Here is a 12,463-nt window from a genome sequence, read left to right as displayed (position 1 = left end):
CTGTCTACACAGGTGGATCTGGTGCACTCAGAGATGCACGAGAGATTGTCTCACTCCAATAGAGAGATTACACAGCTAGAACAACAGTACCAGAAGGAGATTTCAGGTACCTCTACCACCATTCCACTTCTGTCTTCTCTCTGTCCCATCCCTGTTCCCCTCTCCTATATATACTGGCTCCCTCACCTTTGCATGTTAGTGTGACTTGTAAGTGGTCCATGTCACACTAAAATGTTGTTATAAACTTCTCTTCCCTATGTGCAGGTTATTTATTGTATGTATAATTCATATTTTGTATGAGATATGGGGTTTGTTTATAAGCTCATGCTTCTAATTTTCTACAGAAGCATTATTTTAACAGGTTGTATTGAAATCTGATATACAGTGGAACCTCAGTTGTCATTTGCCCTGGTTTTCATTGAATTCGGTTTTCGACGACTTTTTTTCATCAAAATTTTGTCGGTCCGCCGTACCAAACGTGTCCGCCTGCCCTCTCCCACACAAAGCATCCCACCTGTTCTGAGTCAGTCTGGCTTTGTTTCTTGTCAAGTAAACATTACCCTGCCCTTTCTTTCAAAACATTTTGTAATAATCCAATTTTTTTGTGCTTGTTTATCGAGCGCAACTCCTAAATAAGCTACCATGGGGGCCAAAGAAAGTTTCGAGTGCCAGTCCTTTGATAAAGAAAGCGAGAAACACGATAGAATTCAAGAAAGAACTCATAGCAAAGTTTTGTGGAGAAATATCACTCTAACAAAGCTGTTGCAAGTTATGTCTGCAACATGTTCATTGACAATGCCTTGTCCTATTTTAGGCAAATCTTAGAGACGCTAGAAACAGACCTCTCTGGACAGATTTTTTGTGCAACAGGGGTCCAGTGCCAGTAAAAGACAAAGAAGGGAAGTAACTCTGGATAGGGACTTGGTACCTGAAGTTCTTATGGAGGGGGATTCCCCTTCCAACCAATAACTTCTCCTCCTCCCTCTCCCCTCTTCATGTCTTCTATATGCCAGCAAGAGTCTTATATGAAGGTAAAAGTGATATTAAATGTTCATTTATCCATTTCATTAGTCCTTCATATTTTTTTCTCATTTTTTTCTGTATGTAAAACTATAGTTATTCTCTATAAAATGTATTTTTGTTAATACAGTGGACCCTCGCCTAACGATATTAATCCATTCCTGAGAGCTCCATGTTAGGCGAAATTATCGTTAGCCGAATTAATTTTCTCCATAAGAAATAATGGAAATCAAATTAATCCGTTCCTGACACCCCAAAGTATGAAAAAAAAAAAATTTACCACATGAAATATTAATCTTAATACACACAAACTGAAGAAGATATGTACAGTTACATGACACTTACCTTTATTGAAGATCTGGTGATGATTGATGGGATGGGAGGAGGGGAGAGTGTGGATGGTGTTAATGTTTAGAAGGGGAATCCCCTTCCATTAAGACTTGAGGTGTCAAGTCCTTTTCCGGGGTTACTTCCCTTCTTCTTTTAATGCCACTAGGACCAGCTTGAGAGTCACTGGACCTCTGTCGCACAACATATCTGTCCATAGAGCTCTGTACCTCCCGTTCCTTTAAGATTTGTCTAAAATGGGCTATAACATTGTCATTGTAATAGTCACCAGCACAGCTTGCAATAGCCATGTTAGGGTGATTTTCATCCATAAAGGTTTGCAGTTCAACCCACTTTGCACACATTTCCTTAATCTTTGAAGTAGGCACAATGGATTCCACAACTGGCATAGGCATCTCAGGGTTAGCCCCAAACCCTTCAAAATCTTTCTTAATTCTCATACTAATTCTCACCCTTTTTATCACAGGGTTGGCACTAGAAGCTTTCTTGGGGCCCATGGTGACTTATTTTGCAAGTGCAATCACTAAAAACGCTGTGATAATATGAAATGTTCCGATTGTATGTTTGGATGCGACCGCGGTGGCTGGCTTGTAAACACTTGCACCCACGGGACAAGTGAGGCACGCTCAGGCCACACGTGGAAGCTTCTCGAACGGAACGAATCGCATTGGGTGAGTTTTTTAGCGCTAGCCAAGGCAAAATTTTTGCGTTAAAATGTATCGCTAGGCGGATTTAACATTATGCGATGCGTTCGTTAGGCGAGGGTCAACTGTACTTTTGGGTGTCTAGAACGGATTAATAGGATTTACATTATTTCTTATGAGAAATATTGCTTCAGTTTTCGTCAGACTTTCTGGAACGAATCTGACGAAAACTGAGGTTCCACTGTAATTACAAATTAATTTGGGGTTAAACATATTTTAAATATTGTGAACTTTGACGATAGCATTCAAATTTACACTGTATCTTTAACCATTTGACTGTCGAAAGGCCCAATCCTGAAGTGTCTCCTGGTGTCGCAAAATATTCGAAAAAAAAAAAATTATTTTTCTTATGAAAATGTTAAGATTATTTTTCTGATTGTTTTAGTCCCCCCAAAAAAAATTTGCCATCAGTACTTACCCAGATATAGAGGCATGAAGTTTGCAGAAAATGAGCCGCGTATGGCAACAGCGGCGGCTGCCGCTCACCCAGTAAACTTTAGTTTACTTGTATTTGAAGGTTTGTTGTTTTTTTTTCACTATTTTATTTTTTCACATAACTTATGTGGCCTGTGAGACCAAAGTAAGGTGCAATGTACATATATACACTCGTTGTATACAACACAATAAGCACACAAACATAATTATCAATATATTGTTTACAAAACTTGTTTACAAAAACAAACAATACAAAAAATTTTTTATTACTATTGTTCTATAATATATATACCAATATACAGTCACTGAACATACTCCTAGAAGTTCTGCAGCTTGTGGAACTCTTTGGAACATGGTGTCATACACAGTGGTGTTTTACACTCCTCACTCATAAAACATGGTGTCATACACAGTGGTGTTTTACACTCACACACACAAAACATGGTGTCATACACAATGGTGTTTTACACTCCTCACACATAAAACATGGTATCATACACAGTGGTGTTTTACACTCTCACACATAAAACATGGTGTCATACACAGTGGTGTTTTACACTCCTCACACATAAAACATGGTGTCATACACAGTGTTTTACACTCCTCACACATAAAACATGGTGTCATACACAGTGGTGTTTTACACTCCTCACACATAGAACATGGTGTCATACACAGTGGTGTTTTACACTCACACATAAAACATGGTGTCATACACAATGGTGTTTTACACTCCTCACACATAAAATCAGTGTGTGTGCATTTTTGTGGAAGTTTTTTTTTATGTGCAAAGACAAAATACCTCGTCTGAGCAGTTTTCTTCAAAGTATTAGCAGGCAGTTGTGTTATGTAGTTATCCTAGGTAAATGGTCGTGTGTCATCATTCCTTCCTTCCTAATTTCCTTCATTCCTTTCCTACCTGGAGGCTACCTGGAGGGCATTCCACCTCTCTTCCTACATTCCTTCATCTGTCCTTCCTTACTTTTTTCCTTCCTTTCATCTAGACCTTCCTTCATTCCTGCCTTCCCTTCTTGCTTCTGGTTTCTATAATATATATACACATATAGTCACTAGATACTTTCATAAAACTGCTATTATCACCATTCAGCAAGCTTGTCTTGGGTGGGAGTGTGTGGCTTATAATTGTTATGAGTCAGGAGTCCGCAGCTGTCAAAATGACATATTGTCTCATTACTCACTCCCCCTCCCACCTGTCAAAACAATGGGGTTGGATGCTGCTTCCCCTCCATTCTATCTAATTATCTTTCTCCCTCATTCTATCTCTTTCAATCTGTCTGTCTCTTTCTCTCTGTCTGTCTATCTGTCTCACAGGTACACATAAATACAAGTATACATAGTGTAAATTACCTAGGATAACCCAAAAAATCCAGACAAGTACTATACTCTGCTTGAAGATGTGATAAACGTGATGATGACACAGTCTTGTGGCTCTCTGAGACAGAGCTAGACGGATAGACAGGGAGCTTGGCAGACAGACAAATAGACAGACAGACAAATGTTTGTTCATGCTCCTTGTCTCCTCCTCCTCCTCCTCCTCCTCCTCCTCCTCCTCCTCCTCCTCCTCCTCCTCCTCCTCCTCCTCCTCCTCCTCCTCCTCCTCCTCCTCCTCCTCCTCCTCCTCCTCCTCCTCCTCCTCCTCCTCCTCCTCCTCCTCCTCCTCCTCCTCCTCCTCCTCCTCCTCCTCCTCCTCCTCCTCCTCCTCCTCCTCCTCCTCCTCCCCTCCTCCTCCTCCTCCTCCTCCTCCTCCTCCTCCTCCTCCTCCTCCTCCTCCTCCTCCTCCTCCTCCTCCTCCTCCTCCTCCTCCTCCTCCTCCTCCTCCTCCTCCTCCTCCTCCTCCTCCTCCTCCTCCTCCTCCTCCTCCTCCTCCTCCTCCTCCTCCTCCGCCTCCTCCTCCTCCTCCTTCCCCTCCTCCTCCTGCTCCTCCTCCTCCTCCGCCTGCGCCTGCTCCTCCTCCTCCTCCGCCTCCTCCTCCTCCTCCTCCTCCTCCTCCTCCTCCTCCTCCTCCTGCTCCTCCTCCTCCTCCCCTCCTCCTCCTCCTCCTCCTCCTCCTCCTCCTCCTCCTCCCTCCTCCTCCTCCTCCTCCTCCTCCTCCTCCTCCTCCTCCTCCTCCTCCTGCCCTCCTTCCCCCTCCTCCTCCTCCTCCTCCTCCCCTCCTCCTCCTCCTCCTCCTCCTCCTCCTCCTCCTCCTCCTCCTCCTCCCTCCTCCTCCTCCTCCTCCTCCTCCTCTCCTCCTCCTCCTCCTCCTCCTCCTCCTCCTCCTCCTCCTCCTCTTCTCCTCCTCCTCCTCCCTCTTCTCCTGGCTCTTGACAGATGGACAGCTGCCCCCCTCCCTCCACCCTCGTTCACACTCATCAAAGGTCAGCTCTTATCAGATGTTATCTCCCCTTATCTTGTCACTGTCATGGGGTGAACTGTTTTCATGCCTCAAGGGAACATATTATTATTATTAGGTATTATTATTATTATTATTATTCCTATTCTTCCTATTCTTCCTATTCTTCCTCCTCCTCCTCCTCTTCTTCTTCTTCTTCTTCTTCTTCTTCTTCTTCTTCTTCTTCTTCTTCTTCTTCTTCTTCTTCTTCTTCTTCTTCTTCTTCTTCTTCTTCTTCTTCTTCTTCTTCTTCTCCTTCCTTCCTTCCTTCCTTCCTTCCTTCCTCCTTCCTCCCTCCTTCCTTCCTACCTTCCTTCCTTCCTTCCTTCCTTCCTTCCTTCCTTCCTTCCTTCCTCCCTCCCTCCTTCCTCCTCTTCTTCCTCCTCCTCCTCCTCCATTGCTTTTGGTCTCAAACTCCTCGAAATCATGAAATTGATCTTCAATGACACTTCCATCTGTGTTAGAGCATCACTTGGGAAGAGTATAGATATGTCAAACACCTTATCTCCTTTGACGTATATATACCACGGCGACAGTCAAAGGGTTAAGGAAGAAATTAAATTAAATTAAATTAGCTTGTTGTAAGTGAGGTATGAATCTTATTATTTCCAGTGGCTTATAAGTACATACATTTTTACATAATATTTTTCTTGTTTACTTGTATTTCAGTTGCTATAATTATTGGCTTGTTTCATATTTTGAAATGTAAACAGAGAATGTAAGTGTACCTAATAAATATTAAAAATAAATGTATATAGAGTACTGTACATATATACACTGGTATCTATGCGATATACCACTTAACTAATTAAAAACATCAAGTACCCACACATTTTGTAACAGCGTGTGGACTAGTTAAATCAGTGATAGATAAGAGTGTAAACATGCGGCTGTTGCTGCCATTATTTGTTTGCACAGTATGTGATGATGTTCTACTATGGCTTCAACACTTGCACCATCAATTTTTGTATATTTGTCCATATCTTAATATTTTTTCACTAGCAGTGAGCATGATCGTGATCATCATAAATTTCATACTATTTTTTTTTTTTCAGACTTGAAAGAGGAACAGATACTTCGAGAAAAGCAGTTGTGTAGTGACTATGAGGAACGAATGGCAGCTCAGGTTAGTCTTCTTAGGTTAATTTTACTGTCATATTGGGTATCTTTATTCTTGCTGCACAAGTCTCATTTATCAACCTGTTGGTTTTCTAAAGCATTTATTCAAATTACTGGCTTACGTTCAGACAAGGTTTTTTTTTTTTGACTGCTGTCCTAATAGTATACAATTTGAATATGTGATAGTAATTGTTTCCTGCAGGAAATGGCTGAGGTGGTAAAGAAAAAATACATTCTTTTAGTTGAATTTATGTAGCACTATACTATACTCAAAATTTATGTTTGTAATTAGAGTCTGTAGGTGTGATACTAGCAGTGAATATTGTATTTTTAGGTGAGTGATTTGTCAGTAAAGCTCGGCAAGGACAAGGAAGAGGCAGTTGCTCGACAGCAGCGTTTCTATGAGTCAGCTTTGCGCGAGGCAAACTTGGAAAAGGAGCAAATTCAGAAGGAGTTGCAAGAACATCTTCAAATAGCAGATCTATGTAATAGAAGTCAACAGACATGTTAGTAATAAAGATTTTATATGCAGTATGTGCAGTGTTGCAAGATTTTGTCACTTACGTATTATTTATACAGTGGACCCCCGCATAGCGACCTTAATCCGTGCAAGAGGGCTGGCTGTTATGCGAAATGTTCGCTATGTGAATGAATTTTCCCCATAAGAAATAATGGAAATAAAATTAATCCGTGCAAGACACCCAAAAGTATGAAAAAAAATTTTTTTTACCACAAAAAAATGTTAATTTTAGTACACACAAACTGAAAAAGGCATGCACAATTACATGACACTTACTTTTATTGAAGATCTGGTGATGATTGATGGGATGGGAGGAGGGGAGAGAGAGTGTTAGTGTTTAGAAGGGGAATCCCCTTCCATTAAGACTTGAGGAGGCAAGTCCTTTTCTGGGGTTACTTCCCTTCTTCTTTTAATGCCACTAGGACCAGCTTCAGAGTCACTGGACTTCTTTCGCACAACATATCTGTCCATAGTGGCCTGTACCTCTCGTTCCTTTATGATTTGTCTAAAGTGGTTCACAACATTGTCATTGTAACAGTCACCAGCACGGCTTGCAATAGCTGTGTGAGGGTGATTTTCATCAAAAAAGGTTTGCACTTCAAGCCATTTTGCACACATTTCCTTAATCTTTGAAGTAGGCAATTCCTTCAATTTCTCTCTCCCCTCCTTTGAACCAGTTTCCGCAGGTCTGGCCTCTTGCTCTTGAAGTTGATCTATCAGCTCATCAGTGGTTAGTTCTTCATTGTCCTCCTCCACCAACTCTTCCACATCATCCCCACTAACCTCCAACCCCAAGGACTTCCCCAATGCCACAATTGATTCCTCAACTGGTATACTCCTCTCAGGGTTAGCCTCAAACCCTTCAAAATCCCTTTTGTCTACACATTCTGGCCACAGTTTCTTCCAAGCAGAGTTCAAGGTTCTCTTAGTCACTCCCTCCCAAGCCTTACCTATAAGGTTTACACAATTGAGGATATTAAAGTGATCCTTCCAAAACTCTTTTAGAGTCAATCGAGTGTCTGTGGTCACTTCAAAGCACTTTTGAAACAGAGCTTTTGTGTACAGTTTCTTGAAGTTGGAAATGACCTGCTGGTCCATGGGCTGCAGGAGAGGAGTGGTATTAGGAGGCAAAAACTTCACCTTAATGAAGCTCATGTCCCCATAAAGTCGCTCTGCCACGTCTGTAGGATGACCAGGGGCATTGTCTAACACCAGGAGGCACTTAAGTTCTAATTTCTTTTCAGTTAGGTAATCTTTGACATTGGGGGCAAATGCATGGTGTAACCAGTTATAGAAAAAGTCCCTAGTGACCCATGCCTTACTGTTTGATCTCCACAGCACACACAAATTATCCTTGAGGACATTCTTTTGCCTGAACGCTCTGGGAGTTTCAGAGTGATACACTAATAAAGGCTTAACTTTGCAATCACCACTAGCATTGGCACACATCAAAGTAAGCCTGTCTTTCATAGGCTTATGTCCTGGGAGTGCCTTTTCCTCCTGAGTAATGTAGGTCCTGCTTGGCATTTTCTTCCAGAACAGGCCTGTTTCATCACAATTAAACACTTGTTCAGGTTTCAGTCCTTCAGTTTCTATGTACTCCTTGAATTCCTGCACATATTTTTCAGCCGCTTTGTGGTCCGAACTGGCAGCCTCACCTTGCCTTATCACACTATGGATGCCACTACACTTCTTAAATCTCTCAAACCAACCTTTGCTGGCCTTAAATTCACTCACATCATCACTAGTTGCAGGCATTTTTTTAATTAAATCCTCATGCAACTTCCTAGCCTTTTCACATATGATCGCTTGAGAGACGCTATCTCCTGCTAGCTGTTTTTCATTTATCCACACCAATAAGAGTCTCTCAACATCTTCCATCACTTGCGATCTTTGTTTCGAAAACACAGTTAAACCTTTGGCAAGAACAGCTTCCTTGATTGCCGTTTTCTTGGCCACAATAGAAGAGATGGTTGATTTGGGTTTCTTGTACAACCTGACCAGGTCGGTGATACGCACTCCACTTTCATACTTATCAATGATCTCTTTCTTCATTTCTATAGGAATTCTAACCCTTATTGCTGTAGGGTTGGAACTAGAAGCTTTCTTGGGGCCCATGGTCACTTATTTTCCAGAAACAGCACCGAAAACACTGTAATAATACGAAATATTCCGATTGTATGCTTGAATGTTACCGCGGAGGCTGGCTGGTAAACAATGCCACCGGCGGAACATATGAGGCTGGCTCAGGCCGCACATTGGACGCGTCTCGGACGAAGGCCGCTGAGCGGGTTTTTGGGCGCTATGCGGGGCAAAATTTTAGCGATCAAAGCGTCCGCTATGCGGATTGTCCGTTATGCAAGGCGTCCGTTATGCGGGGGTCCACTGTATTTGAATACTTGTTATAAGCTTAGTATAATGGTACATACCTTGTGATTATTTATTGCTTATAGATTAATATTATCTGTCTTACATCCTTGTTCTTGCACTATTGTTTTTAAAATCAATTTGTGTATTTGCCAGCTGATGTGCTTAGCAAATTTGTTTTATTTTATTCTGAAGAGATGCAGATTTCCCTGTAAATACTTTGGCACCAGAGTATTCCAGTAATTCAGAATGGCATTGTACTTCCCATTCCAGGACCCAAGTCTGGCTAACCAGTTTCCCTGAATTCCTTCACAAAACATTACCTTGTTCACTCTCCAACTGTTATGAGCAATAAATACATACTAGATTTTTATATTTTGTAGCCCATCTATGTGACTCTCTTGATGCACTGAATGCTGGTGTGAAGCAGGAACTTGACAAGTCTGGCCAACTGGACAACACTTTAGTATCATATGTAAAACATGGCCATGCAAGGGGAGAACTAGAACTCTCTACAAGAGCCTCCAGTGCTGTCAGTGACTTAAGTGAAGAAGATGAGCCTTGTGTTGTTGCAAACAAAATCCAAAGATTGATGAATAAAGTTCATAGGGAGGGCATAGAGGTACTGTAATGTCATTTTCATTGTTTACTCAAATTTTTACTCTGTGTAATAGAAAAATAATTTCTTGTAATAAAATGTTATGTATTGTATTTTCCTGTTTTTCTGCATGCTTAATTGCATAGAGCTTATTCATTTGTCATTTTTTTCAGATGCTTACCTTGATAGAACTGATGTTCTTGCAAAAGCATCAGACACATTTGGACAGCAGTCAAAAGTCTCTTATAAGTAAGAGTGGATTGATAGCTTCTGGATCGGCAGAAGGATCCATTGCTGACTCAGAGGAGAGGTCACACCAATATGGACTAAGAACAGGTGTCGCCCCAGGAGAAAGAACACAACTACTTCGTCACATGGCAGCTTTAGAGGAGGAACTTAGCAAGAGTGAGAAAGAGATGAAGGCGAAAGGTTACTAAATTATGTGTAGTTTCATCCAAATTCTCTTATATTATAAGCTTTAAATTCAGTTTCATTTTTAACATGTGAGAACATAATAGTAGAGGAACATGGCAGAAAACCTACAGGCAGGTTTTCACACCAAAGATTTTCACTCCTATATTTGTTAAATATTTTTAATACTACACAATGTACAAAGCAGTGATGTCACGCATTGGGGAGGGAGGTATAACATCTTTTAGGAGTGAGGAGGAGCCAGAAGTGAGTGTGGGGGAAAGTGTGTGAGGCAGTGGGTAGAAGAGAGACATAAAGCATCATATGGGACAGATGGAATCAGGACAGAAATGTTAAGGGCAACTGGAGATGTTTTGGAGTGGTTGGAGTATTTGTTCAGTATGTCCATGAAATGAAGAGGGCACCTTAGGATTGGCAGAGAGCATGCATAATTCCTTTATATAAAGGACAAGGATATAAAAGTGTAGAAATTATATGAAAGTTAGCTTGTTGAGTATAGTGGGGAAAAATGTGTGGTAGAGATATTATTAAAAAAAACAAGGAGGTTTTAGGAAAGGTAGAGCATGTGTAAACCAAGTGTTTCCACTGAACCACAAAAGTAAACACAAATTAGATAAAGGTAAGGAACTTGTTGCATTTATCGATTTAGAAAGGCATATTATATGGTGGATAGAGAAGCAAGTGTGACAGATATTGTAAATGTGGGGAATAGTTCATAGGTTACTAAAAGATAATAAGGCTCAGGTTAGGGATTGTAAGAGAGAGGGGGGATTATTTTCCAGTAAAATTAGGCCTTAGCTATGCAATGATGTCATGGTTAACATAATTATAGATGGGGTTATAATTAGAAGTGAACACTAGGGTGATGAGGGAAAGTGTGGGATTGAAATATAATGAATTTGATACAAAGGGGAAGTTGTCATAGTTGTTATTTTTGCTGATGACATGGTTCTTTTTGGGTTATTCCGAAGTGGTTTGAAGTGCTGGTGAAGGAATTTCGAAGGGTATGTAAAAGAAGGAAATTAAAAATGACTATTGGAAAAAGCAAAGTGATGAGAGTATACAAAAGTTTAAGCAATGAAAGATTGGATATCACACTGGAGGGAGTATGGGGAAAACAAATGTGTTCATATATTTGGGAGCGTTATTATCACCAGATGAGTCTATGACAAATAAGATGAACAATAAATTTAGCAAGGGGGAACAAGGTGGGTAGTGCATTAAGGCATTTATGGAGACACAGAACTTTACCTGTGGAAGGAAAATTAGGAAAATGTACCAGAGTATAGTGGTACCAACACTGTTAAATGGGTGTGAAACATGGGTTTAAAATGTTGGAGTGAGGAGGAGGTTGGAGGCAGTGGAGATGTCATATTTGAGGGCAGTGTGTGGTGTGAATATCAGGCAGAGAATTTGAAGCTTTGAGATAGGTGTGGGGTTACCAAGCATATCATTCAGGGAAATGAGGAGGGGTTGTTTAGACACTGAGAGGATGGAGCAAAATAGGATGACCAGGAGGGTGTGTAAATCTGAGGTTGAGGAAAGGAGGGGTAGGGGTCCTGGGAATGGTTGGAGGGAGGGAGTAAAGTGGGGTTTGAAGTGATAAGGGCTTGGACATTCAACAGGCTTGTTCAAGATTGTCTGATTGGAGTGGAGGTAAGTGGTCTTAATGACTTGACGTGATGTTAGAGTGTGAGCAAGGTAATATTTATGAAGGGATTCGGGGAAGCCAGTTAGTTGGATTTGAGTCCTGGAGGTGGGAAGTACAGTACCTGCACTCTGAAGGAGGGGTGGAGATGTTGCAGTTTAGAGGGCCATCAAAAAACTGTGATGTCAGCATGCTTCTGGCAAGACTGATTGAATGAGTGATGGCAATAGTGTTTCTTCTTTTTCAGGTGTGTGTTAATAAAAATTGTAAGATCATTGTCTTTGTTTTACAGTTGGCTTGGTAGAATTTCAACTGGAACAAGAAAAAATGTCTGGAGCTGAATGGAAATTATCATTTGAATCTGAAAAGAAAAGAACTCAGGAGTTGATGGAGCAATTAAGGCAGTTAAAACTTGGTTCTGTAGACAGAATTTCAGAATTAACACTTCTGCGCTCACAGCTGTACATTCTTCAGCTTCAGTATCAGAAAACTCGAGAAGAAAATATTAACTTAAGGTAAGTAAGGCATATGGTCTGATGGAAAGATGGGAATTGAATGAATGATGGTGAATGTGTTTTCTTCTTTAGGTTACCTTCCTGTAGAATGCTGTATATAATTCAGTAATACATTAAATAAGCAAATATTAAATTTGAAGGAGAGAATGTGTATAGAGTAAGGAAGGCTTACATTGCTTCTTATAAGAAGCAAGATAGGCCTTCCTTATCCTATAAACATTCTTTCCTTCACATTTAATGTCTTTTTATTTTTTACTATTTTTATTTATTATCACACTGGCCGATTCCCACCAAGGCAGGGTGGCCCGAAAAAGAAAAACTTTCACCATCATTCACTCCATCACTGTCTTGCCAGAAGGGTGCTT

The 12,463-nt window shown here is 40.9% G+C and overlaps 1 protein-coding gene across 9 annotated transcripts in view; it reads left to right on the top strand.

Annotated features, from left to right (window-relative positions):
• The window catches only part of LOC128691776 (A-kinase anchor protein 9), a gene marked incomplete at its 5' end in the record, with an annotated part of 128,610 nt that overhangs the window by 90,536 nt on the left and 25,611 nt on the right, over nt 1-12,463 (top strand). For all 9 annotated transcript variants that reach the window (XR_011394112.1, XM_070100978.1, XM_070100976.1 and 6 more), the window contains 6 exon segments: nt 1-106; nt 5,955-6,025; nt 6,353-6,524; nt 9,289-9,527; nt 9,677-9,932; nt 11,876-12,098. The exon segment at nt 1-106 is cut by the window's left edge and continues 111 nt beyond it. Coding sequence is in view for 8 of the 9 variants with exons in the window: in XM_070100978.1 (XP_069957079.1) it covers nt 1-106; nt 5,955-6,025; nt 6,353-6,524; nt 9,289-9,527; nt 9,677-9,932; nt 11,876-12,098 (1,067 nt within the window).

This window comes from Cherax quadricarinatus, chromosome 75 (assembly GCF_038502225.1).
Source record: "Cherax quadricarinatus isolate ZL_2023a chromosome 75, ASM3850222v1, whole genome shotgun sequence".
Lineage (NCBI taxonomy): Eukaryota > Metazoa > Arthropoda > Malacostraca > Decapoda > Parastacidae > Cherax > Cherax quadricarinatus.
This window is presented reverse-complemented; position numbering and strand designations above follow the sequence as displayed.